General features: G+C 38.4%; 2 protein-coding genes across 5 annotated transcripts in view; both read right to left on the reverse strand.

The window, feature by feature from the left end:
* Positions 1–3,810, reverse strand: part of MARCHF8 (membrane associated ring-CH-type finger 8) — a 126,938-nt gene extending 123,128 nt beyond the window's left edge. For both annotated transcript variants that reach the window (XM_039233739.1, XM_039233742.1), the window contains exon 1: positions 3,199–3,810. The gene's annotated coding sequence lies outside the window, so the exon portion shown is untranslated. The remainder of the gene's footprint in view (positions 1–3,198) is intronic.
* A 6,432-nt stretch (positions 3,811–10,242) lies between these two features.
* The window catches only part of ZFAND4 (zinc finger AN1-type containing 4), a 75,722-nt gene continuing 59,082 nt past the window's right edge, over positions 10,243–26,882 (reverse strand). For all 3 annotated transcript variants that reach the window (XM_039233644.1, XM_039233645.1, XM_039233646.1), the window contains 4 exons: positions 18,624–19,796; positions 17,268–17,325; positions 11,477–11,594; positions 10,243–10,574 (listed from right to left, as the gene is read on the reverse strand). In XM_039233644.1, the coding sequence (XP_039089575.1) occupies positions 10,439–10,574; positions 11,477–11,594; positions 17,268–17,325; positions 18,624–19,796 (1,485 nt within the window). In that variant the 3' untranslated portion in view covers positions 10,243–10,438. The remainder of the gene's footprint in view (positions 10,575–11,476; positions 11,595–17,267; positions 17,326–18,623; positions 19,797–26,882) is intronic.

The following is a 26,882-nucleotide window of genomic DNA, read 5'->3' on the forward strand; positions in this document are numbered from 1 at the left end:
GGGAAAAAACATGAATGAAATATAGGAACCTAAGTGGAAAAATCAGAGAAAAAAATCTGCATAGTACAATGCCATTTATATAAAGTTCAAAAGCATTCAAAAGTAAACATTCTGGGAGTGGTATATACACATAAAATAAGTTTATGAAGAAAAGCGAAGAAATAGTAGAATCTATATGGTAGTTACTTCCAAAGGGATGGAAGGGGAATGTCTAATCAGGAAGAGGCACACAGGTTTCAATGTTATTGATAATATTCCGTTTTTTGAGCTTTGTATATGCAAATTACACATTTTTGTATGTGTGACATATTTCATGAAGATTTTTTTTCAGAGAGCTACACTGATATCTGAATATTTCTCTAATATGAAGTTTTTTTCCCTTAGTTTACTGTCAAATTGGTTTCCATATAACACCCAGTGCTCATCCCCACAAGTGCCCTCCCCCATGCCCATCACCCCCCTTCCCCTCTCCCCCACCCCCATCAGCCCTCAGTTTGTTCTCAGCATTCAAGAGTCTCTCATGGTTTGCCTCCCTCCCTCTCCCCAACTATTTTTCCCCTTCTTCTCCCCCATGGTCCTCCGTTAAGATCCTCCTAATCCATCTATATGTGTAGCAACTTGGATGGAACTTGAGGGTGTTAGGCTGAGCGAAGTAAGTCAGAGAAGGACAGATACCACATGTTTGCACGTAATATAAAGAAGTTTCATCCCAATATATTTAATGCAGATAAGGAGTATCACAGTGAACCAAAAACTACATATCAACAAGATTATGAATTATTTTTAACCCAACAAAGTGTATGCTCTGTAGAACAGAGAAGATGGATTCCCTGCCCTTTCCTGCTTCTCCCTACCTTTCTGTCAGCCAGTCTTCCTGACCCCACCTTTACCACAATAATCTGGATTAAATACCACCTCCTCCAGGAGGTTCTGCCATTTAATCTATCGGCCTTAGGTACACTCATCCTCCTCTCAATTTCCAGAGTATTTTTTATCACTTCAAGGCCCTTACCACATTATCCCTGGAATGCGTGTGATTTAGCTCCTTTGTCAAAGATAAGCACCTGAAGATCTAGAACGCTGATTATATTAGTCTGCTCACAGAAGGAGCTCAGTTTTTTGTTGACTATTGAATGAATGAATGAATTTGAAAATTCAGGAATTTCAGGATGAGGTGAGTAAAGATCTGGCCTAGTTTCCTTTAAAATTCTCAAAAACTGAGGAATTAAATAATTATATTCCTTGAAAAAGAATTTCAACATTGAAACTCTTCTAAATATAGCAAAGATGAGATTAATGATGGTGGGTTAAAACAGAAAGTGTTTATAGTGCATATACTGATAGTTTTCCATAATCAGAGGGGGCCAAATCAAAGGTGTAAGAACTTCCTGTAGAGCCCACTGCCTTAGAACACATCTTGAAGTCAATCATGTAAGTGGAAGACAGGTAGAGTTCTATCTTTTACAGGAAAAAAAAAAAACAACAACAGTGCAAGCCTGCTATTTCATGACCTAAATTTGTTACTTTTGGAAATTTTGGCAACTTTTTTTTTTTTTTTGCTATCAGATATTTAAATTGTTTCCCACCAAAAGTATAAACCTCAACATTATGTGCCTACAGAAGAATAGGAACTGCTACACTCTGGCGGACCACAAGTGAAACAGAGCTGTTTCTCTAGATTAGCCGCTACTGCTGATAACCAATATGGAGTCTTGACTGGTTGAATCAATTCATTCCTGTCTATGCATCTATAATTTCTTCCTGGAGCTAATTTAAAGAAGACAAAAATGTTGGAAGGAGGGCTGCCAGATTTAGCAAATAAAAATACAATCAGCACAGTTAAACTTGAATTTCAGATAAACAATGTTTTGGGTACTTTTTAGTAATGCATGCCTTATGCAATATTTATACTAAAAACTGAAATTAAAATGTAAAGTAAACTAGATTAGCTGTATTTTACCTGGAAACTCTAATTGAAGCCAAAAAGGGGAGCAGTAATCAATCCAATTTCCTCACTTTGTAGCAGAAACTGAGACCCAATGTAAAGAAGTAACCTAGCTAAACCTACACCAAAGATCAAGGAAGTGAGTTTACCTTGAAAAGAGAAAACATATTCTGCTAGGTCACCTTGGGTTCCATTCATAGTCCATTCAACCTCCAATCCTGCTCACTTCACAGAAGCACCAAATGGACAAGCTGTAAAAGGCTCTGATTTTCCTCTTTCAATATAAAACTTCAAGTTTCAATAAATCTCTTATCAACCCTAGTCTTTGAAAACGACAATCCAAAAAATTAAGCATTTCCCTTAAAAAAAAAATCAAGCATTTCCCTTAAAAAAAAATCATCCTTATAGTTTATATACTCACTCACCATATGAAACACGACCTGCTTTTCTCCTAAACTCAGTTCTCTCAAAATCCAAAATTCTCTTGCTCCAGGGTTTCAAAATTTAGAATACATTCATATCATTCCATGACTCTATGGCTTTAAGTCACGTACTCTCTCAACTTTCGTATTTTTCAGAGGAAATGTCCTAATCCATTCAGTTGGGTCTAAATAAAAGTCTTGCAAAAAAAGGTCTTCCGCTCCCATTCTATACCTGCGCAACAACGAGCAATGAACATAAGGTCTCACTATTCTAAACAATACACTTACTTCCCTTGGGCCTGGGACGCAAGAAAAGATGGAAAGAGAAAGGTCCATGTGAAACTTGGGGGCCTTTCCCATGTCTATATGAGAAATATACTAATTGTCTAATTGCATGACATACAGTCTAACAAAATCAAAGAAAATAGAAAAACTCCACATACGCAAAAGATCCATCTTCCAGATCCTAGCAAAGTAACACTCAAAGCATTTCCTCCACAGTATACCAACGCTTCACAACCTGTGATCCCTGGGGGCCCTTAGAGGTAATGTGGTGCAGTGGAACAGGAAGACAGCGAGGCAGAAAAAAAAAAAAAAGGTTTCGTTTTTATCTTTTTTTTTTTTTTTTTAACCAACTGGGCTTCCTGAAGAGGTTCAAAGAAAGGGTTCAAAAGAAGCCTGAAAAAAAAAAAGTCAGTAACATAAACGATTACGACTTTGTCTAATAAGTTTTCTATTAAAAACTTGACCCAGTTGAGTAAGAATCCTAGTCGTGTCAGGTGGGAAATTTAAAGGCAAACAGGACTTAGCAATTAAAAGACAAATATCTACCTAAGTTTTCTCTCTGGCAGCTTCCAAAGTATGCGGGTCCCTCGAGATCACACACGTCAGAAGAGGCAGGTCCTCACAGATCATCTAGTCCAGACATCCATTAGAGATGTGGAAACTCAGGCCAGGGCGAGGGCTGAGGCTGACTTGGCCAAGGTCTCACAGCCCGCAGGAGCCGGACTTCAACTGGGACTCCACGCCGGCAGCCCAGGGCCCTCGGTTCGGCGCGGCCCCAAGAGTAGCCTCGAGCAGCCGGGGCGGAAGGGCCCACAGCCCGGGGTCGCTGCCACTTTTCGGCCGGCTCCGCGCCGAGGCCGCGACCCGGAGCGGTGCAGAGCTGGGGCTTCGGCGGCCGACCCGCCCAGCCCACCTGTCGCGGACAGCACAGCCGGCAGCCACACCCCCTGCCGGGGTCCCGGGCTAAGCCGGCCTCGTCGGCGGCGGGCAGCGGCGGCTGCGCGTGGCGTAAGATACGCCCGTCCCGAGGCCGCAGGAGTTACCTCAGGTGGGCGCTGAGCTCGCGGCTAGGCCGCCCCAACTCGCCTGAAGCATGCCGGACACCAGCACGCAGCAGGGCCGCAGCTCGGCCACAACCGGGCCTGTTTACACCCCTCCGCAGGAGGACGCCGCGGCCCGTCACGTGACACGAGCGTCACGTGTCCGCCCGGGGGCGGAGTTGTGGAGGTGTTGCCCGGCAACGACGGCGCGCTACGAGGCGGGCGGCACGGCAGTGGCGCGGCTTTTCTGCGCTCTCTGCTCTCAGAGTGGTATGGAGGCAAGACGCGGAGCGTCCTGCCCAGTCTGGGCGCGGAAGAGGAAAGCCTTCAACCACCCCGGCTTCGTCCCTTTGCGACTCCTGGGCCTGACCGCGTATCTTACTATAGTCCTTTGAAAGGAGAAAGGGGATTCGTTCCGGTATTCTGATGTTGAACTTGGAGGGAAAAATACAACTACTACCTTATCTAAAGGTAGCAAACGAATGCCAAGCGGGGCATAAGCACTAAGAGTTTTGTTTACCTTAACGAACTCTTTAGTTAGCTTTCGCTCCCTACTCCGGAGTGAATGGCTATTCCACCGCGTACTCCATCCTCACCCCCATCTAAAAATGGGTGTGAGGAAGGCTTGTGCGACTTCCAACTTTTATTTGAAATTGTATTATTACTATACTTTTCATGAGGATTAGACTTTGTGGAAATACAAACATATAAATAAATATTTTACTCAGCATACAGCTTTGTCCACATCAGACTTCCCTGATTATAGCTTTTACTTTGTTTTTAGTAACTTTTTCTACCAAGTTGTTTTCCCACATCATACTTTACAGAAGTAAAGTTTCAGCCACTGGCAATTTGAACCATAATATCTGTTATTAGTTCATAAGAGACTAATAATTTGTACAATTTATAAATTCATGAGTGAATTGTTAGCAAATGCCTTGAAATATTCCAGAACTTTTCTGCTGTCCAGGAGTGATCTATTGCATAATTAACTCCTCCATACAATCCTAATCCCTTTGCATACCTGGTTAAAAGCAAACTGACAGGGTCAAAACAATGGGCTCAAAATATCCTCCAGGTCAGTACAAGTTCAAGCTCTTCATTTCTTTAACACACCTAGAACACAATATTACAAAGAGCAGACAATACAGTGATGAGCTTTCTCCATACTCATCGTTTACTTTGGAAAATAGGTTACAAGGCCAGTTGCCACAACCTGCTTGACTTTTTCTCCTGCTTCTGGCAGCAAATGTTCCCTGAAGGCAGGATAGTATCTTTCAATGGTATACCTTATGCCTAGACCATGCTTGAGAAGCAAAATAGTTGGTTAATCTATGGATGTGAATCTGTAAAAAGTGGCAAAGACCCTTCATAGATCCAGAGGGATCTGTAGTTAGGCAGTACTCAATGGAGACAATGCCAGGATGAGTCCTGGTTCAGCCATTACTATGTAGGCAATTTACTTCACCTTTCTGAACCTCTTCATCTATTTAAAAGAAAGACAGTATCTACTGAATAGTTAGGAAGATGATTTTAAATAATGCTGTCACAGTACTTTAAAGTGCCCAATACATACAGTGCTCAATAAATGTTAACCACATGTGACCTTTGGCAACAGGGTAGTGATAAAGGAGTTCAGAGTGCTGAAGGAATGACAAATGACAACCTGAACTTGTGCACGTCCCGGATCTGGATTCTCACCATTTGGACTGGAGTTGAGCATTGTCAGCAAGGGAACTAAGCACAACCAAAAAGAAATCTTTGCACTTAGAATGGATGGCTACCAGTAAGGGAACTGTTTGTGGGTACCAGGTACTGGCTTTCTGGCAGCAGGTTAATTCCACATCCTATCTGTGGTGATGAGGACTCCTAGTATACCATTGGACTGTCCACTGCTTCAGCCAACATGGGGAAGGAAACTGCCTACCCTCTCCAAGAATTTGTGGGAAAGAAAGAAGTCACCACCAAATGGCTGAATGTATCTAACCATTTCTAGTTTTTCAGGTAGGGTCTCATTGCAAACAAAATACACTGGTAAGTAGGATAAAATATACTTTAGATATATAGGACTCTATAACAGCATATCATGTAACACAGTGGGTGTACTAGTGTTCTCATTAGAGTGAGGAATGTAAGGAATAACGGGATTTGCAAATAGAGAAAGAGGTGAATAATAACCTGCTAAGGTGTTACAGACCTATGATGTGGTACAGCTAGTCTTAAATTTCTGTTTCCTGATTCCAAGTCTAAATGCCTTTTCCTTTTCATTAATAACCATAAAAATGTAGTTTCATTATATCTGTTTATTCTTTGATTTTGACCTTCCTATGCTAAGTGACAATTTTGCTTGACATAATGTTTGGTATATTCCAAAGTAGGGCCAATAGCATATACAGATTGATTAGACGTATATTAAAAGAACAGAGTGAAGGATGACTCCAAGGCTTTTGGCCTGTGCAACCAAAAAAAAAAAAAAAAAATGGAACTGTTATTTATTTAGATGGAGAAAGGTGTGAAAATAACAGGAAACCTCACTAAAATGGAGTTGGGAGACCAGAAGGGGGAGATCTTGTGCTATAACACTCCTCAATTACTGGAAAAATAATCAATTACCCCAAGAGAAGAAGGAATAACAAGAATCATCAATTACAGGTACCAATAAGAAAAGATGCACAGTGCATCTCCTATAAGAAATTGACTAAGCCAGCAATTCAGCCAATGAGAAACCCTCATCACCCTGAATTCTTTTTTCTCCAATGGATTTTTGTTCAAAACAACCCCTCCTAGCTTCCTCCTTCATCTCCATAAAATAATGTTCCTGTCTTTTGCTAGACCTAAGACTCTTGCTGAACCTTGTTTGTCCTGAATTGCAATTCTCTGCCATTCCCAAATAAATTCACCTTTCCTGGTAAAATAACTGACTTTTATTTTTAAAATCAACAAAGGATATGTGCAGACTGGCGGGAGGAATCAATTTTATTTTGAACATGCTAAATTTGGCATGCCCATTAGCCATCCAAATAGAGCCGTACAGTTAAGCAACTGCATAGAAGACACTGAAATTCTGAGTAGATAGATATGAATTGATTGGTCAGTGGTATTTAAAGCCACAAAATTAAATAAGATCACACAGAGCAGGAACTTTGTACCTTCTGATTTCAATGCAGGATATAGAACAGTTCCCAAACTGACCAAATATATGTAGATAACTTAAAACTTTCAAGAAGCAAATTTACTTTGAAATGTGTAATTCACTATTTTTTCTCCACTTTATTCTGTTCCACTTTAAAAAATGTTTTTAATGTTTTATTTATTTCTGAGGGAGAGAGAGAGACAGCGTGAGCAGGGGAGGGTCAGAGACAGAGGGAGACACAGAATCTGAAACAGGTTCCAGGCTCTGAGCTATCAGCACAGAGCCCGACACGGGGCTTGAACCCACAAACCGTGAGATCATGACCTGAGCCGAATTCGGACGCCCAACTGACTGAGCCACCCAGGCGCCCCCATTCTGTTCCACTTTTTAAAAACTTCTCCCAACCCAACTGACTTTTTAACCAAGTAACAGTGTGGTATTACAGTTTGAAAATCATTGAAAGTTGCTGACCTAGGACACTGATTCCATTAATTGGAACAACAAGAAAAGATCCAAGGGCTGCTCGTATAGCACTTTAGAGATGGGAAGACAAAGCAAAGGAAACATACTGGGAGCTCAGCCAGAGGTAATAGAAGAAACAAAACAGAGGAATCCTAAAGTCAAAGCAAAGACAATTTTTTAGAGAGAAGGAAGTGCCTCAGTGTGTCATTTCCTTTGCTGCTGAGAAGTTGAGTAAAATGAGAACTGACCTTTGGATTTGCCAGTGGACAGATCTTTGAAAGCTTGAGAACAGAGCAATTAAGATAAAGTGGCAGGGATACAAGCCTTATTACAGAGATAGTAACTGGTGACAGCAAGCAGATTTCTTTTTGCTGTAAAGACGAGCAGGGGAATGAGTCAACAGCAGACAAGAGATGTGAGGGTTAAGGTTTTCTGTTTAAATATTTATATGCCAATAGCAATGGTCGTCATGAGAAAATATCAATGCAGGAGACAGTGACAACTGTAGGAAGGAAGTCCTTGAGTTGGCTGGTGGGGTCATCCATAGATAGGTGAGCAAGGGGAATGGAAAAGCACAGTACATTTGTTGTTAGATGCATATAAACTTTATTTTCCAACTGTTCCTAGTTTAATAAAACAAGAAGCTAAGAGGACAGGAAGAGGAGTGCTGGTGGTTTGAGGAGGGAAGGGGTAAAAACCCTCCAGGAGAGTGCTATACCGCAGCCCCAGCCCCATGATTTCCCACATGGATGATTACTGTCTCCTGACTTCCATCTTTTTCTGCTACACTGTTTTCTCTACACAACCAGGAGAGTGGTTTTTTTTTAAGACTTAGGTCCAATGATGTAAACCCCCAATATTTTCCCAATTCAGAATAAAATCCAAAGTTCATGCCTATCACAGCCTCCATGATGTAGCCCCTTATTTCCTGTTGTTCCTCCCCCTTGCTTTGCTCCAGCTGCCTGGCTGCCTTGCTCAGGCATAGAATACTTTCCTCCATTTCCTCACCTCTTTGTGACTTGACTTAAATGTAACTCTCTCACAGTGGGTGTACAGAGGCTGCTTTCAGGCAATCAGCTTGAGCTATGGACCTGAGTAAGCTGAATACAAACAGGCCCATTAGTTCTTACCATCTGTGGTAGAACCATTTACAGCTCAAATCTCCATTCTCCCCTGCCATAACTCTGGCAAATAGGTAAGGCCATATGACTAGCTCTAGCCAACGGGCTGGGAGCAGAACATAATACACTTCTAGATAAAATCATTTAAAAGCCAATGTACAACCTCCAGCCTTCTCTCCCTGCTGCAGCAATCTTAGAGAATCAGCCTGAATCTCCTCATCAGCTACCCTGGGAAGTTGCCTGACTCACTGGATTTTGCATGGGTGAGGAATAAACACTGTGTTAAACCACTGAACTTTGGGGGTTAATTTGTTACCACAGCAATATATAGGATCTATTCTGGTCTGAATCAGATCTTCCTAAAATTTAAACATTGAACTCTTAACCCCCACTACCTCATACTGTGACTGTACTGGAGATAGTGTTAGAGTAGGCAGTTAGGTTCTAACAGGATACCTGGAGGCCAGCAATGAGAAAGTGCTGACTAGCTATCAGGAAAAGTCAGAGGCCTGTCCTGGCAGTGCTCTACAAAAAACCAGACCAAACCAGACAGACCCAAGATGGAGGATGCCGTACAGGAAACCCATGACCAAATTAGAAAGAAAAAGTGAGAAATTCTGCTTCTCACCCAAAGTGATAACTATTCCGCCCCCTAGTTAGGAACTGTCAATAGAACAGAAACCCAACCTTCAGAGCACTCCTATGTATGTCACCCACTCTCATATCTCATCATACACTTTCCACTTTTATAAACTCTCCTGCTTCCATTACTCATCCGCTGTGCTGTATGTCTGTCCTTGAATCCTTCTCCTGACAATGCCAAGAACTTTTGACTCCTTTAGGTCTGGAGGCCCAGGGCCCAGAGTCTCTATTCACCCAGCAACAATAGGGCCTTTAAAGAGGTGATTAAGGCAAAATAAGGTTATTAGGGTGGTCTTGATCCATTAAGATTGGTGTCCACATAAGAAGAGAGTAGGGGCACCTAGGTGGCTCAGTTGGTTAACCTCTGACTTTGGCTCAGGTCATGATCTCACAATTCGTGGGTCTGAGCCCTGTTTTGGGCTCTGTGCTGACAGGTCAGAGCCTGGAGCCTGCTTCAGATTCTGTCTCTCCCTTTCTCTCTGCCCCTCTCCCACTGACGCACTGTCTCTCAAAAATAAACAAACATTAAAAACATGTTTAAGTCTTTATGGAAGAAAAAATTATTGTAAATAAATAATCAAACTCATAATGAAATTGAGTATTTATTTGAATTTCTTCTGGTAATAGCACTCAACATATAAGAAAAACAAACCAAGCTCTGAGATTTTGTTTTAAATGTAGCCATTTTTCAAAAAGTGAAAAGTTAGATTCTCTATTTAATGGCAACAAGTGAGACCCCTTCTATTGTAAAACTACCATTCAAAAAAGTAGTATTTTAAGAAATATATAGTATGATTAACATGATGTGTTTTATAGAATGGATACAAATCTGAATGCCAATCTGAATATGGAAGAAATATGGAGGTGTTGAAACCACACTGGGAAACGAAATGTTCTTTTTTATAAAAAGTAGTTTGAAATAAAAGGAACTTACTAGTAAACTCAATAAATTTTCACATGGGATTTTTTAAAAAACAAATCTCTATCCCCCACCTGCCCCCCCCTCAAGAAAGTGGTGGATTTGAGTAGAGCCCTTACATGACGGCACATTTCTGTATAACGTGGAAGCTGGTTTATATAGTCAGTGATAATTTCCTAAAGTGCATCTTTTGAAGACTTGTCTGGTAAAACTGCAGTATCAAATATAAAATACTTAACACAGGACATGCAGTAACAAAGCTAAATCATTATAAAGTTTTTAAAACTACTTTTAAAACATCTGATTCACCAAAGAATAAAGATGTCAAATATAGTAGCAGTCTTTCTCCAACAGTGTGCATTGTATGCTTTTGTCATTAGGCAAATCTTTTGGAGTCGAACAAATATAATGCAGTCTAAACAGTATTTCTTCTGCCACTGTAATACGATTCCTAGGCGCAGAGCAAGAGCTAGATTTTTGGAAGTTTGGGTGCGTTAACCACAGGATTTGCCTCCTGTAAGTATCTCCTCCCTGCACTCTTGTAATCATAGGTGCAGCCGTGAGCTTCTGCATAGCGGTGAGATGCGCAGAAGTTGTTTCCACATCTAAAGCACAAAAAAATTTCATGTAAATAGTCACATTTCTAGAGCGGCTCATCTCCTAGGGAGATGAGAGCTTGACTTACAGTATGCAACAGGAGCCCTGTGGTTCTCTTTAGCAATTTTCAACACTGACATTTCCCTTGTACTCATAAACCAGCACAAGTGCCCCCAAAAGAGAGTTAACTATCCATGAATATGAGTTTATAATAAAGGATCTATTATGGAATGAAACAGGATATAGATCTTTATGAAATGGTAAAATTGCAAAAGCTGATAAATGTCTACCATGTCTCTTATATCTAGTAAACCCGAATTGGTAAGAAATTTTGTCTCAAAAGAAAATTATGTAAAACCTAACTATGCCAGAAAAGGATTTTTAAAATATTTCTATCAACGAGATGAGCTGTTTCTACCTGAATAGAACGCATTCCAAAAAGCAGCAGTTATTTTTAATGCCTGGACTCAAACTAAGGGCAGACATCATCCCCAGAGCATATTAATCAATGTTAAAGAAAGAAATAATTATGAGAAAATTCATTACTTTTTGTGAATAAAGTATTTATCTGTTTTGAAATAAAACTGTAACATATAATTGTTAAAATTAATAGTACATTCACTTTAAATTTAGTTTTTTTTGTTCAATTTAAAAAAGAATCTTGGTGGAGGGGGGTTCTTCCAAGTTGTATTCAAACAAAAACCAGGCATATCTATCATAAGACAAAGTGCACTCTCCCATTGGTTTAAATCTCCTAACTTGGAGGGCAGGAGAGGATCTCATGATTTATAAACTCATGAGCTATCTACTTTGTCATTCCTTCAGCCAATTTAAAGAATGTTGTATATTGTATCCCCATGCTGGGTCACCACAAAAAAAGCATCTCAGCTTTTCTAGTCGGCCAACCTGCCTGCATTCGTAGCTAGTAGCCAGTCCAGTTTTCTTTCCACAGAGAAAACAATGCTTTGCTGCTTTCTTCTTTGTTTGAATTGAGGCTTTCACAGGTGGGAGGTGATGAGGACATTCTCCTGATTAAGGAAAGGACACCTTGATTACTACAGGCATAAAATTTTAAATGTGAAATAGTATTAGGCAAAACATAAAACACATCCCCATCACAGCAAACTTCTTTGCTATAAAAAATTTGTGCTATTTTATATCCAAAATTGTCTACAAAAATCTACAAGTAAAGATGCAGTAGAACTGTCCTATTTTTAAAGATGAGGTGCGTTTCTACTGACAGACTCATATTTTTAGGACTTTTGCACACACCAGTATTTTTCTGATTATTTCTAAGGGCATTCAGTAATTGTAAAGTACACCAAATCTTGACAGAGAATTAAGAAAAATCTGGTTCAAAATCATGTTTATGAGGCCTCTGAAAAACAATGTAATATGTAATACAAACACACTATTCTTTTACACCAAGAAGAAGCACCAGAGTTTCATGAAACTGGTCTTTTAGCTCTGACTACATCATTAAAATTATAGTTGTCAAACCACAGACAAGTTTGTTATTCTTTCAAAACTTCAATTTGTTCATTAAAAATTTTTTTAAACATTTATTCATTTTTGAGGGACAGAGAAACAGAGCACGAGGGCAGAGAGAGAGAGGGAGATACAGAATCTGAAGCAGGCTCCAGGCACTGAGTTGTCAGCACAGAGTCCGATGAGAAGCTTGAACCTGCGAACCATGAGATCATAACCTGACCCGAAATCGGACACTTAACCAACTGAGCCACCCAGGCGCCCCCAATTTGAAGATAACATAATGTGTTTTTCTCCCTTATGTTTCTAAGTGCTTTACAGTCAACTCAGTTCTCACATGTAAAAAGCATTCTGAAAATTTTTAATATTGTAATTATATAAAATACCATCTTATCAATAGTGATTAATGTGGTGCACTGCTCAATTTCACAGTACTATCTTTCCAAAAAGTATTTACTAAATTTTGTACTATTGTAATTTTATCTTAAAAAAACAGCATATCTGTTATTACATATGAAATAATTAAATCAATTTCTTTAATTAGTAGGTGAAACTCTCTTACAAATAAAATTCCAACAAATCTGATTCAAGGAGAGGCTCAAGTCTCCATCCACAGCTGTTACAATAACAGTACAAGCACATGGTGCTTGGTGGCACTAAAAGGCCAAGGAGCCAGAGGCAAACAAAGAAACAGAACAAGGAGAAGGAATGAGAAGAAAAATGGTAGGGTCCCAGTGGTACTGGTACCTATTCTCCACTATAGAAAAAAGGTTCGTGAGGCCTTGGCTGAATGTTTATATGGCAGCTAAAAGTCTCTGAAGATCCTTCAAGGGCTCAAAAAATTGGAATTACAATGAGTTGGTGCTATGCCTTTTGCCACCCAGAAAGGGTGCTAGATATAGAAACCCAGTAACTTTTAAGTCAGCTTTATTTTTTTTTTATTTTTTTTAATGTTTTTATTTATTTCTAGGAGAGAGAGAGACAGTGTGAGCAGGGGAGGGTCAGAGAGAGAGGGAGTCACAGACTGAAACAGGCTCCAGGCTCTGAGCCGGCAGTCAGCACAGAGCCTGACACGGGGCTCGAACCCACGAACCGCGAGATCATGACCTGAGCGAAAGTCGGACGCTTAACCGACTAAGCCACCCAGGCGCCCCAAGTCAGCTTTATTACCAGTCTGAAATACTTTCCTATTTCCTAGATCTTGTCCAAAACTGGAAACTAACTGAATGACTCCTAATGGTAGAAACACAATTGGGAAGAACTAAGTGAATGATTCCCAATGGTGCCTGGGCACCAGCTCAGTTAGCACTTTCTTCTTCAAGTGCACTTAGAGTTATCAAGAACAAAGGTGTTGGGGTACTTTCCACTTCTTAAAAAATGAAAATAAGATAAGCATTTACATAGGTCACAGAGGAAAGGCATACAATACCAGATATTCTGCAAGCTCATCTAATTGTAATTATCTTTGAAATTCAGGTTTAGAATATTCTTCTCCAGTGGAATAACCTAATGATAATTTTTTAGTTCAGTGTAATCATAGTTTCCTTTTTCCTGTCCTTGGAATCCCTTAACTCAATGCTTTCCAAACTTTTCTCATTGAAGTACTCTTTTGAAAGTGCAGAAACATAAGACACAGTAGTGACAAGAATGAGTTGGCACAGAGACACAACTGCTGTCTTCTCCTATGAGAATAGTTTCTGTGTGTACCTCTACCCACCAGAGAAAACCATTTATTAGTTATTAGGAATATATAGGTTTCCTATTATTCTTTAGACTGGCATTCAGGGTTTATATGTCCAATGATACCTTTCCAACTTTCCAGAGTCATTTTCTGTCATCTGCCACATCACACCCACTCTGAATGAAGCAGGAGACCCATTCACAGATGCAATCTCTTCTATAATGCTAAACGGGTGATGGGCATTAAGGAGGGCACTTGTTGAGATGAGCACTGGGTATTACACTAAGTGATGAATCACTGGGTTCTACTTCAGAAATCAATACTACACTGTATATTAACTAACTTGAAATTAAATAAACAAAATTAAAAAATAACATAAAATAAAATAAAATGCTCTATTTCAACCTAGTAACCTTGTCAACCTAGTAAATCACTATTTGTCCCAAAAGAACATATCATCAATCATCAATTCCTCTCTGAAGCCTTCTCTCAAATGTGTTTATTGGACATATGATACAGCAAAAGTCAGTAAAATAATTCCAATGTGAAAAGTTGCTTTTCAAAACAAGATTAAAGATATTTGGATTAACTCATTTGTTTGGCATTTCCTAGTCTAATAATTGATCTAAGAAATGATCTATAAAAATTTACTCAAAAAAATGCAGTCAACAAAATAGTAACAGTAGTGTTCTAGATGCAAATTTGTTAAATATATGCCTAAAAATGATAACTAGAACTATGAAGATAGGTAAGATTTCCAAAGGAGACCCTATAGTTAAAAACAAAGACCACCACCAATAGAAGAATTTAGCAAATTAATTAAATAAAATGTATACTTAAACTCTCATTGACTCTTCAAGGACATTCAGAATGATACAGTTATTACTGAAAGGAAATGGCAACAAGTTACGCGGCCCTTGTTTGGGTAATCATCACTGCAGACAGCAGTTGATGGCCTGACTTAAATGAAATCAACCTAAAGAGTGTACACCTGGGTACAAGCAGAGGGCTGGTAAAACAAGAAAAAGAAAATCAGGTTTACAAAATGAAACAAAACAAAAATCTACAACAATATGATAGCTCAGAATAAAAAAAGAAGAAGAAATGAAAAAGAGAGAAACAAAGGAAAAGAAACTATTTCAGGAAGGAGGGCCACAACAATCAAACAAGATAAGGATACAGAAGCATCCACTAGATTGAAACTGTGGATATCTTTGGTGACCACAGCATCAACAATTTCAGAGGAAGAGTGAGGAGAGAAATGAAAAAGCACAGAAGCTCAAATTAGAGTTAAAAGTTGATATATTATAGTAACTGTGTGGTACTGGCATAAAGACAGGCAATAAAGAACCTAGAAATAAACCCTCACATATAGGATGAAATGATTTTTGACAAGGGTACACAAGACAATGGGGAAAGGACAGTCTTTGTAATGAATGGCACTGGGAAAACCAGATATACACATGAAAAAGAATAAAGTTGGACACTTATATTACACCATACACAAAAATATATACATTAAAAAATTAATTCAAAATGTATCAAAGACCTATCTGGAAGACGTAATACTATAAAACTTTTAAAATACAATATAAGGGGAAAACTTCATGACATTAGACTTGGCAATGATTTATTGGACATGACACCAAAGTCATAGGCAACAAAGAAAAAAACTGACAACATGGACTGCATGAAAATTAAAAACTATTGTGCATCAAAAGATACTATCAGTAGAATAAAAAGGCAGAAACATTTAGAAGAAAATATTTGCCAATCACATATCTGGTAAGGCATCAGCATCCAGAATATATAGAGAACACCTAAAATTCAACAGCAAAAATGAAACAACTCCATTTAAAAATGGGAAAAATATCTGAACAGACATTTCTCCAAAGATGTACAAATGTCTAAGCACATAAAAATATACTCAACATCACTAATCATCAGGGAAATGCAAACCAAAACCACAGTGAGATATTACCTCATACCTACTGGGATGTCCATTATCAAAACAAACAAACAAACAAACAAACAAAACAGAAGATAACAAATGTTGGTACAAATATGAGGAAACTGGAAACCTTGTACACTGTTGTGTAATATAAAATAGTGCAGCCACTATGGGAAACAGTTACTCAAAAACTTAAAAATTCAATTACCGTATGAGCCAGTAATTCCATTTCTGAGTATATAATCAAAAAAATTAAAAGCAGGGTCTCAAAGAGATATTGGGGCACCCATGTTCATAACAGCAGTATTCACAAGAGCTAAAATGTGGAAGCAACACAAGTCTCCATCCACAGATACATGGATAAGCAAAATGTTGTATATACATACATTGGGATGATATTCAGCCTTAAAAAGTATGGAAACTCTGACATATGCTACAACATAGATGAACCTTGAGGACACTACGCTAAGTGAAGTAAGCTAGACAAACAAAAAAACAAAATGCTGTATGATTCCACTTATATGAGGTCCTTCAAGTAGTTAAAATTACTCAGACAGAAAGCAGAATGACGGCTGCTAGAGGCTGACGTGAGCGGAGTGGGAGGATGAGGATTTAGTGATTAATCTGTACACGTTTTCAAGGTAAAAAGAATTCTGGATGGAGATGGATGGTGGTGATGGTTGCTCAACAATGTAAATATTTTATATAATGCTGCTGAGTTACACACTTAAAAATGGTTAAGATGGTAAATTTTATGTATATTTTGCAATTAAAAAATTGAAAAAATGTAGATATATTAAGACTTTAAACTCTGGGCGTTATGTAGAAGTGAAAAATAAACCCCAAGTATCTCTTTAGAGGCATAAAACTCATGTGACAAACATAATATATACTACATTGGTTGTCATATCAGTTTTATATACTTTTATATAAAGTATCCTTTAGAACCCTGAGGCTACAAAGGTAGTACATCTTTGGTAATGAGTTTCATCCCTAGTCTGGGTATTAAGTCACAAAAGATGATGATAATAATGGCTTCCTTGGAGATAAAGACTGGCCAGTGCACCTTTAAGGTGTTATTGGCAGAATGGACTACCAATGTTATGACCACTTCTGCTACTGTGCTTTGAAAAGGGCTGATTCAAGGACTCTTTTTTTTTTTTTTATCCAGAAATAATCAGTTCATAAAAAGGGGCTCTTCCTACTATCCTTGATATTAGATCATAATGTCAAGAAACACCTCGCTAGGATACTTTCTCAAAACCCAACCAGCAGCCAAGCATGGCTCTAGAGAGGCCAGCGACAGAGGGAATTACACATTAATTCTTCATCCTTTCTGTCTTTTCACTTAAACCGTATCTTTCCCCAGGCAACAGAGACCTCAATTTCAATTTTTGTTTTATTCTTCAAGTATGTTCTGCAGTCAGTTCTAATAGTCATTTTCTTAAGTGGAACAAAGTTTAGGGAGAGTTTACTCTGTACATACCACAGAGAACCTTCCTCTTATTTCTCTCTGAAAAAAACAGTATGCATAATGAAATGATTCTCAGGCTTATATTTTCAAAATTATCTGTAGCTTACCTACTACTCTTTTCCCTGCTGCTGTGTTATTTCCATTCATTCCAATGCCTCGGGCAGACTATAATTAAAACACAAAACATCTACAGAGGTAAGTTAATGGAGAACAGAAGATAACTAAACATGAAATACTTGTATTTCATTATGGAAATACTGTTGAGCTTTCATTTAATTAAATTAACTCGCAATTATTTTTCTTTAAGAAAATGAAATTTGATGGTGTAAATAAAAGTTCTTACATGGGAAAAATGAATAAAAATATTTAGCGTTGGGGCACCTGGGTGGCTCAGTTGGTTAAGTGTTCAACTTCAGCTCAGGCCATGATCTCAGTTTGTGAGTTCAAGCCTGTGTCAGGCTCTGTGTTGACAGCTCAGAGCCTGAAGCCTGCTTCAGATTCTGTGTGTCTCTCCCTCTGGCCCCCTCCCCCACTTGTGTTTAGTCTCTCTCTCTCTTTCAAAATAAATAAACATTAAAAATTTAAAAAAAAATTAGTGTTAAAAATAGATGATAAATTATCGACAAAAAATTATTTTTAATTACAATTCTCAATTTAGGGCTAACACCTTATTTAAAATTCAACTATCAGAAAGATTTTCTGGGGGGGAGGGGGGAGATGGGCATGGAGGGCACTTTTGGGGATGAGCACTGGGTGTTATATGGAAACCAACTTGACAATAAACTATTTGTAAAAAAAAATTAATTTAATTTAATTTAATTTTTAAAAAAGAGGAAAAAAAAAGATTTTCTACAAACTAGATTAAGATTGGGGCACCTGGGTGGCTTAGTTGGTTAAGCGTCCGACTTCCGTTCAGGTCATGATCTCACGGTTCATGGGTTCAAGCCCCATGTCAGACTCTGTGCTGAGAGCTAGCTCAGAGCCTGGAGCCTGTTTCAGATTCTGTATCTCCTCCACTCTCTGACCCTCCCCTGCTTATGCTGTCTCTCTCACTCTCTCTCAGAAATGAAACATAAAAAAAAAAAACTAGATTAAGATTTTAAGAGAAACTTTTTTTTTTTTTTAAAGTTTTATTTATTTCTAGGAGAGAGAGAGAGACAGCGTGAGCAGGGGAGGGTCAGAGAGAGAGGGAGTCACAGACTGAAACAGGCTCCAGGCTCTGAGCTGGCAGTCAGCACAGAGCCCGACGCGGGGCTCGAACCCACGAACCGCGAGATCATGACCCAAGCGAAAGTCGGACGCTTAACCGACTAAGCCACCCAGGCGCCCCAAGATTTTAAGAGAAACTTATGAAAAGAATTCAACTTTAGGCCTCCCTCCTTATGTAAAGAAAAAACAAATGTTTAATAAGATGAATAACTAAAAGGGTAACTAGTAGAACATATTACAAAACAAATACTTACTAGAAAATAATCTGTAGATTCTAACTGGGGAGAACTTTTCCTAAGGCTTTCTTCCTGAGAATGCTGCAGGCTCATAGACAGCCCCATTCCAGAGGTCCGAAGCCTGCCTGCCCCACGCATGCTCTGTAAGCTATCTCTGCTTGCACTCCGAGCCAGCGAAGCAAGAAAACCTATATTATTTACACAACCAACAGGCTCTTTGGAAGCCTTGTTAGCCATTTCTGTGATATCCCGAGCCTCAACTTTAGAAATAACATCAGCTCTTTTCCCAGGTGAATCAACTTTCACAGCTCGAAAGCGAGTAGTCCTAGAGAAAGAATCAGTTGTATTTCGAACATCCAGTGACCGAAGCATATTTTGTGAAGCAGAAGACTGGAGACTCCCAGACTCAAAACATTTGGATTGTCTCTGTGGTTTCATCAGAGAATTATGGAATGACATTGGTGTAGAACAGCGAAGAGGTGACAAGAGTCTATTCTTGTGAGGACTTAATTCATGGTGGTCGAGAACTGTAGTTTCTACTGATTCGTCGCTCAACATTCTTGCAACATGTTTAAGATGCTGTTCTGCAGCTTTCAACCCTTTATCACCATTACTGAGTAAGAACTCTGGATTTACCTTCCGTGTGCCTTCTAAGCCACTGCTCTGTTCATCGATGTTTCCTTCTGTAAATGAAGCAAATGAACCCACTTCAGGTAGAAGTGATTCTTCAGTTACACATTCATCTGAAGTTGTAAATAAAGTAGTGTCATCCTCATTATTGGATGACAAATTTCCTGAAAAGTGTTTTGTCCGCCTAGGCAGGAGTGATCCAAGATGGAGAACAGAATCAGCAAGTTCTTTGTCATTTTCCAACTCGGTATGGGATATCTGAGGTGGTAGTTTGATGTTACTATTGGAATGAGACAGCGTGTTACTCTCCCAGTTACCGTCTTCCTTAAGAAAATTGCTATCGATAGATGATTTGGGTCTATCAGTAGAGGGCAGAGTAGCCAAACTTGAAACTGCATTGCTGGAAGATTCAGGTAGACACATACTCCCAGGAGAAGGTAAACAAGACTGCCCAATGTGAGGGAGAACCCTTAACAATCTGTGGCGAGCAGCTGCCGTGGAACTACTAGAAGGTCGAGGAGCTATAGGTGGACGAGGTTTTACCTTGACAGCTTTCTTAGGCTAAAAAAAAGAGTGAATATATAATTCCTTATAGTCATTTTTGTCTACCCATTAACAAAAATTAAGGAAGGAAGAAAATGTTATTTACTGCAGCAATGGCATTTTGATTACCTCAATTTAAAATGTTTTAAAAGATTAAAATCTTAAGTTTAAAACTGAGATTAATTTTGCTCTCTTCCTCCATTGAAGATAATTTTCTGAAAAATGTTAAAAAGAATTTTATTTATTTCCCTCACTACTGATCATTTGCCAGAGTTTTGCTGAAAAGAAAACTCACTGATTATACTAGATATGATACTGCTTACCTATTTTAGGCCCCCAACCATTTTTCCTAGTGAGATGAATAAGTGTCGGCTACACAGGTACTACAGGAAAGAGTTAACAGGCCTCCACTGCTATCCTTGAAAAGGCCTGCCTTCCAGGATAGCCCTCAGCTAGCTTCTGGGAACTTGTATTTCAAGAGGGTTCCCATCACCCTAACATGAAGGTGCCTAACCTGTTTGTGCAAGCTCTATGGTTAATGCTAAACACTAGCTTTCCTTCTGGGAGTCTGGACTTTTGGTACATGCTAGACAGAGGGTGTCTACATGAATAGCCCCCAGTAAAAGCCCTGGGCACAGACTCTTTAATAACCTTCCCTGGCAGACAATAATATTCCACATGTACTGACACAGCTCACTGATAGACAGAGCATGTCCTATGAGACTCCACTGGGAAAGGACTCCAGGAAGTTTGTGCTTGGTTTTCTCTGGACTTGAGCCATGAGATTTTCCTGTTTGATGATCTTACTTTATATCCTTTTGCTGTAATAAATCTTAGCCACAAATACAACTATATGCTGGTCCTGTGAGTCTTCCTAGCAAATCATCAAACTGCAGAATGCTCTAGGGGTCCTCAATATAATAACTTTTAATAAAAGTATTACAACAATTTATGATGTTATGGATAAACTTAAAATGGAAGGAGAAAGAAGCAACCTAAATGCCCATCAACAGATGAATGGATAAAGAAGATGTGAGAGATATGTATAATGGAATATTACTCAGGCATAAAAAGAATGAAATCTTGTCATTTGTGACAATACACATAGACTTTGAGGGTAGTATTATCCTAAGTGAATTAAATCAGAAGAAGTTAAATACAATATGATTTACTTACATATGTAATTCAAAAAACAAAATGAACTAACAAAAAAGCAGAAACAGACCCATAAGTATAGAGACCAAACTGGCATTTGCCAGGGGGAGAGAGGTAGGGGGAGAGGCAAAAGGGGATGAAGAGGAGTGGGAGATATAGGCTTCCAGGAGAATGACTGAGTCATGAAGATAAAAGGTACAGCATAGGAAATACAGTCAACAGTATTGTAATAGTGCTCTGTGGTGACAGATGGTAGCTGCACTTGTGGTGAGCATAAAAGCAGAATATACAGAGCTGTGCAATCACTATGCCATACACCTGAAACTAATGTAAACACTGTGCGTCAACTATACTTCAATTTAAAAAAAAATGTTAATGGAGAGAGAAAGAAAGCCAAATAAGTTCATTGATTATAATTAAGAACTAGGAGTCAAAAGATACCTCTCAAAAATGGAAAATAAAAGAGTGGAAGGTTAAGTAAGGAAAAGGCATATAAAGGACATGATAATAGATATTAATCTAAAGTTAACCAATAGATGGGGCTCCTGCGTGGCTCAGTTGGCTTAAGCGTCTGATTTCAGCTCAGATTATGATCACAGAGTTCATGAGTTCGAGCTCCGCGTTGGGCTCTGTGCTGAGAACTCAAAGCCTGACAACTCTGGAGCCTGCTTTGGATTCTCTGTCTTCCTCTCTCTCTGCCCCTTACCTTTTAGTGCTCTGTCTCTCTCTCTCTCTCAAAAATAAATAAACATTAGGGGCGCCTGGGTGGCTTAGTCGGTTGGGTGTCCGACTTTCGCTTAGGTCATGATCTCGCAGTTCATGGGTTTGAGCCCCGCGTCGGGCTCTGTGCTGACTGCCAGCTCAGAGCCTGGAGCCTGTTTCAGTCTGTGACTCCCTCTCTCTCTGACCCTCCCCTGCTCACGCTGTCTCTCTCTTTCCTAGAAATAAATAAAAAACATTAAAATAAATAAATAAATAAATAAATAAATAAACATTAAAAAAATTTTTTATAAAGCTAAATAAAACAAAAGCCTTCTGAAGTACCAAAAAGTTCACACTCATACACACACATCCATACATACACAAAAGAGATCATTAAAATACTATAGATATATCAAAATAAGACATTTGAGACCATATATGAAACTCATACCACTAAATGTAAATGTGATTAAGTTACCTATTTTTTTTAAATTTCAAACTAGTTCACAAATCAAAAAACCAACTCTATAATGTATATAAAATATATACCAAAAACAAAGTAATTCAAAATTTAACTTCATTTTATTTAAAAAATATTTAAGATTGTATTTTTACATGATCTCTACATCCAATGTAGGTAGACTCTTAATCTTGGAGTTGTGAGTTTGAGCTCCACAATTAGTGTAGAAATTACTTGGAGAAAAAAAGTTTGCCTAAAAGTGAATTTTAAAAGACATAGGAAAAGTAAATGAAAACAGTAAGGTATCAAGGGTTATGGGCCTGATATCTGGCAAGGAAAATTTAAGCTGAAAGAGATGAAACATCTTATAACAACTGCAGTAAGCAGTATAATTAAAATGCAATAGTTTAGGGGTTATATTTAGGTGGCTGTTGGTTAAGCGTCTGGCTTCAGTTCAGGTCATGATCTCGAGGTCTGTGAGTTCAAGCCCTGCATCAGGCTCTGTGGTGACAGTTTAGAGCCTGGAGCCAGCTTCGATTCTGTGTCTGTGTCTCTCTCTCTGCCCCTCCTCCACTTGTACTCTCTCTCTCAAAAATAAACAAACATTAAAAAAAAACTTTTTTAATAAATAAAGTAAAATAAAATAAAACAGTCTACGCAACAATCACACAACAAGCACCTTCTTAAAGCAAAAAACTATGGAAGATGAAAAGGGAAATACATAGATGTCCAACAACAATGGACTTTCATGTATCATTATTTTTATCAAAGAAACATTAAGCTGACCAAAAGAAAGGAAACAGGGAATCCAAACAACCGAGCACTAAGATCAATCTTATAGTTATCTATCAAACTTTTACCCTGATGATAGCTAATGAACCATCTTCGGAAGTACACTGGAATATTCATGCAGAGTGATATTAGATCACAAATAATCAGGTTTTATTAAGCAGAAATACAAACAGCATTATGTGATTTCCATAAAAATCATTGTTTTTAATATGAATAAAACTAGAAATCAAAAACAATGACAAATCAAAAAGCTTCACTCACCAGGAATTTTTCTAAATGCTATTAAACAACTCTTGGATAAAAGGGGAATATCAATTAAAATTGCAAATTTTTCTTTTAAAAAAATTCTGCAGATTGACATTATGTGCCTCTTGATGCTTTGCACTGAGAAGAACATATCATATAAGTAATATTCTGCCAACAATGCTTAGCCTGCATCTAATCATGATGAAACAATCAAACAAATTCAAATTGAAGATATTCTACAAGGGGCGCCTGGGTGGCTTAGTCGGTTAAGCGTCCGACTTTCGCTTAGGTCATGATCTCGCGGTTCGTGGGTTCGAGCCCCGCGTCGGGCTCTGTGCTGGCTGCCAGCTCAGAGCCTGGAGCCTGTTTCAGAGTCTGTGTCTCCCTCTCTCTCTGACCCTCCCCTGCTCACGCTATCTCTCTCTCTCCTAGAAATAAATAAAATATTAAAAAAAAAAAAAAAAGATATTCTACAAAAAAACTGGCCTACATACAAAAATATCTGACAGGAAGAAGGCCAAGAAAGAAACAGTTCTTGTATAAAAGGAGACCAGGAAAACATAATAACTAAATGCAATGCATGATTCTTGACTAGATCTCAGATTGAAAAGAGAGCAAAAATCAAAACAAACCAAAATCAAGTACATTACTGGGCCAAAGAGAAATATGAATATAGATGACAGAATGTGTATCAATGATAAATCATGTGTATGGTAACTGTATTATGGTTATATAGGAGAAGGCCCTTGTTTTGAAGAGATATGCAGAATGAAGTATTTAGGGGGAAATGATATCTGCAACTAACTCCCAAATGGATCAGGTGAAAAAATAGGGAGAAAGCAAATGTGAAAAATGTTAATTGATGGGTTACGCTAAAGTGTATATATGTATATGCATGTCTGCTGTGCTACTGTTACAACATTTCTGAAAGACTCAACATTTTTCAAAATACAAAAGGTAAAATAAGTAAGCTTTCGGACAAATGCTGAGAGAATCCATTGTTAGAAACCTTTACTAAATGAAAAGAAATACTAAAACAAATAATTCAGACTGAGGGAAAATAATCCTTGAAGGAAGCATGTAATTGCAGGAAAGAATAAAGAGCAACAGAAAAGGTAAATATTCAGCAATGTTGCAGAATATAAAATCAACATGCAGAAATCTGTTGCATTTCTACACACCAATAACAAAGAAGAGAAAAAGAAATCAAGGACTCAATCCCATTTACAAATGCACCAAAACCAAGAAGATACTATGAATAAATCCACTACACATGAAAAGATACGCAACATCACTCATCATCAGGGAAATACAAATCAAACCACGATGAGATACCACCTCACACCTGTCAGGATGGCTAAAAATAACAACTCAGGCAGCAACAGATGTTGACGAGGATGTGGCGAAAAGAGGATATTTTTTGTCCTGCTGATGGGAATGCAAACTGGTATAGCCACTCTGGAAAACAGTACGCAGGTTCCTCAAAAAATTAAAAATAGAACTACCCTATGACCCCACTGATTGGACTAGTAGGTATTTATCCAAAGGATACAAAAATGCTGATTAGAAGGGGCACATGCACCCCAATGTTTATAGCTGTGCTACCGACAAGAGCCAAAGTATGGAAAGAGCCCAAATGTCCATCAACTGATTAACGGATAAAGAATATGTGGTATAGATATACAACAGAGTACTACTTGGCAATCAAAAAGAATGAAATCTTGCCATCTGCAACAACGTAGATGGAACTAGAGGATATTATCCTAAGCAAAATAAGTCAGAGAAAGACAAATATATAATTTCACTCATTTAAGAGTGAATTTAAAAAACAAAACAGAACAATATAGGGGAAGGGAAGCAAAACTAAGTTAAAAACAGAGAGCGAGACAAACCATGAGAGACTCTTAAATACAGAGAACAAACTGAGGGCTGTTGACAGGGGTGTTGGGTGGGGGTGGGGGGAGGGTTGGGCATTACGGAGGGCACTTGTTGGGATGAGCACAGGGTTTTATATGTAAGTAATGAATCATTAAATCCTATTACTGAAATCATTATTATACTATATGTTAAGTAACTTGGATTTAAATAAAAATTTAAAAAATAAAAATAAAGAATAAACCCAACCAAAGAGGTAAAAGAACTATACTCTGAAACTATAGAAGACTTACAAAAGAAATTGAAGAGGACATATGGGGCACCTGGGTGGCTCAGTCAGTTAAGCACCCAACTGTTGATTTGAGTTCAGGTCATGATCTCATGGTTCATGCAATCAAGTTGGGCTCTGCGCTGACTGCACAGACCCTGCTTAGGATTCTCTCCCCCTCTCTCTGCCCCTCCTGCACATGCTTTCTCTCTCTCAAAATAAATAAACATTAAAAAAAAAAAGAGGACACAAAGAAATGGAAAAGCATTTTCTACTCACAGGTTGGAAGAACAAACATTAAAATGTCTATACTACACAAAGCAATCTACATGTTTAATGCAATCCTTATCAATATACCACCAAAATTTTTTGCAGAGCTAAAACAAACAATCCTGAAATATGTATGGAACCACAAAAGACCCTGAATAGCCAAAGCAATCCTGAAAAACAAAAAATTGGAGGCATCATGATTTTGAACCTCAAGCTATATTACAAAGCTGTAGTCATCAAGACAGTGCGGTACTGGTGCAAAAACAGACATATAGATCAATGGAACGGAATAGAAACCCCAGAAACGTACCCACAACTGTATGGTGAACTAATCTTTGACAAAGCTGGAAAGAATATCCAATGGAAAAAAAGATGGCCTCTTCAACAAATGGTGTTGGGAAAACTGGATGACAACATGCATAAGAATGAAATTGGACCACTTTCTTACACCATATACAAAAATAAAGAATGGATAAAAGACCTAAATTTGTGACAGAAAACCATCAAAATCCTAGAGGAGCAAATGGCAAGATTTCACTGACCTCTTTGACCTTGGCTGTAGTAACTTCTTACTGGACACATCTCCAGAGGCAAGGAAAATGAAAGCAAAACTGAACTATTGGACTTCATCAAGATAAAAAGCTTCTGCACAGTGAAGGAAACAATCAACAAAATGAAAAGGCAACCTACAGAATGGGAGAGGATACTTGCAAATGATTTATCAGATAATGGGCTAATATCCAAAATCTATAAAGAACTTATCAAACTCAACACCCATAAAACAAACAGCCCAGTTAAGAAATGGGCAGAAGACATGAACAGACATTTCTCCAAAGAAGACATATAAATGGCTAACAGACACATGAAAAAATGTTTAACATCACATTTCAATTATCAGGGAAATACAAATCAAAACCATTATGAGATACCACCATACATCTGTCAGATGTCTACAATTAACAAAACAAGAAACAACAGGTATTGGTGAGGATGTGGAGAAAGGGGAACCCACCTGCATTGTTGGTGGGAATGCAAACTGGTGCAGCCACTCTGAAAAACAGTATGGAGATTACTGAGAAAGTTAAAGATAAACTATCCTATGACCCAGCAGCTGCACTATTAGATACTTATCCAAAGGATACAAAATTACTGATTTGAAAGTGCATATGCACCCCAATGTTTATAGCAGCACTATGAACAATAGCTAAAGTATGGAAAGAGACCAAATGTCCATTAACTGATGGATAAAGACGATGTGGTATACGTATATACAACTCAGCTACCAAAAATAATGAAATCCTGACATTTGCAACAATGTGGGATGGAACTAGAGTGT

The sequence above is a fragment of the Hyaena hyaena genome, unplaced genomic scaffold (genome assembly GCF_003009895.1).
Source record: "Hyaena hyaena isolate Hyena2069 unplaced genomic scaffold, ASM300989v1 scaffold_78, whole genome shotgun sequence".
NCBI lineage: Eukaryota > Metazoa > Chordata > Mammalia > Carnivora > Hyaenidae > Hyaena > Hyaena hyaena.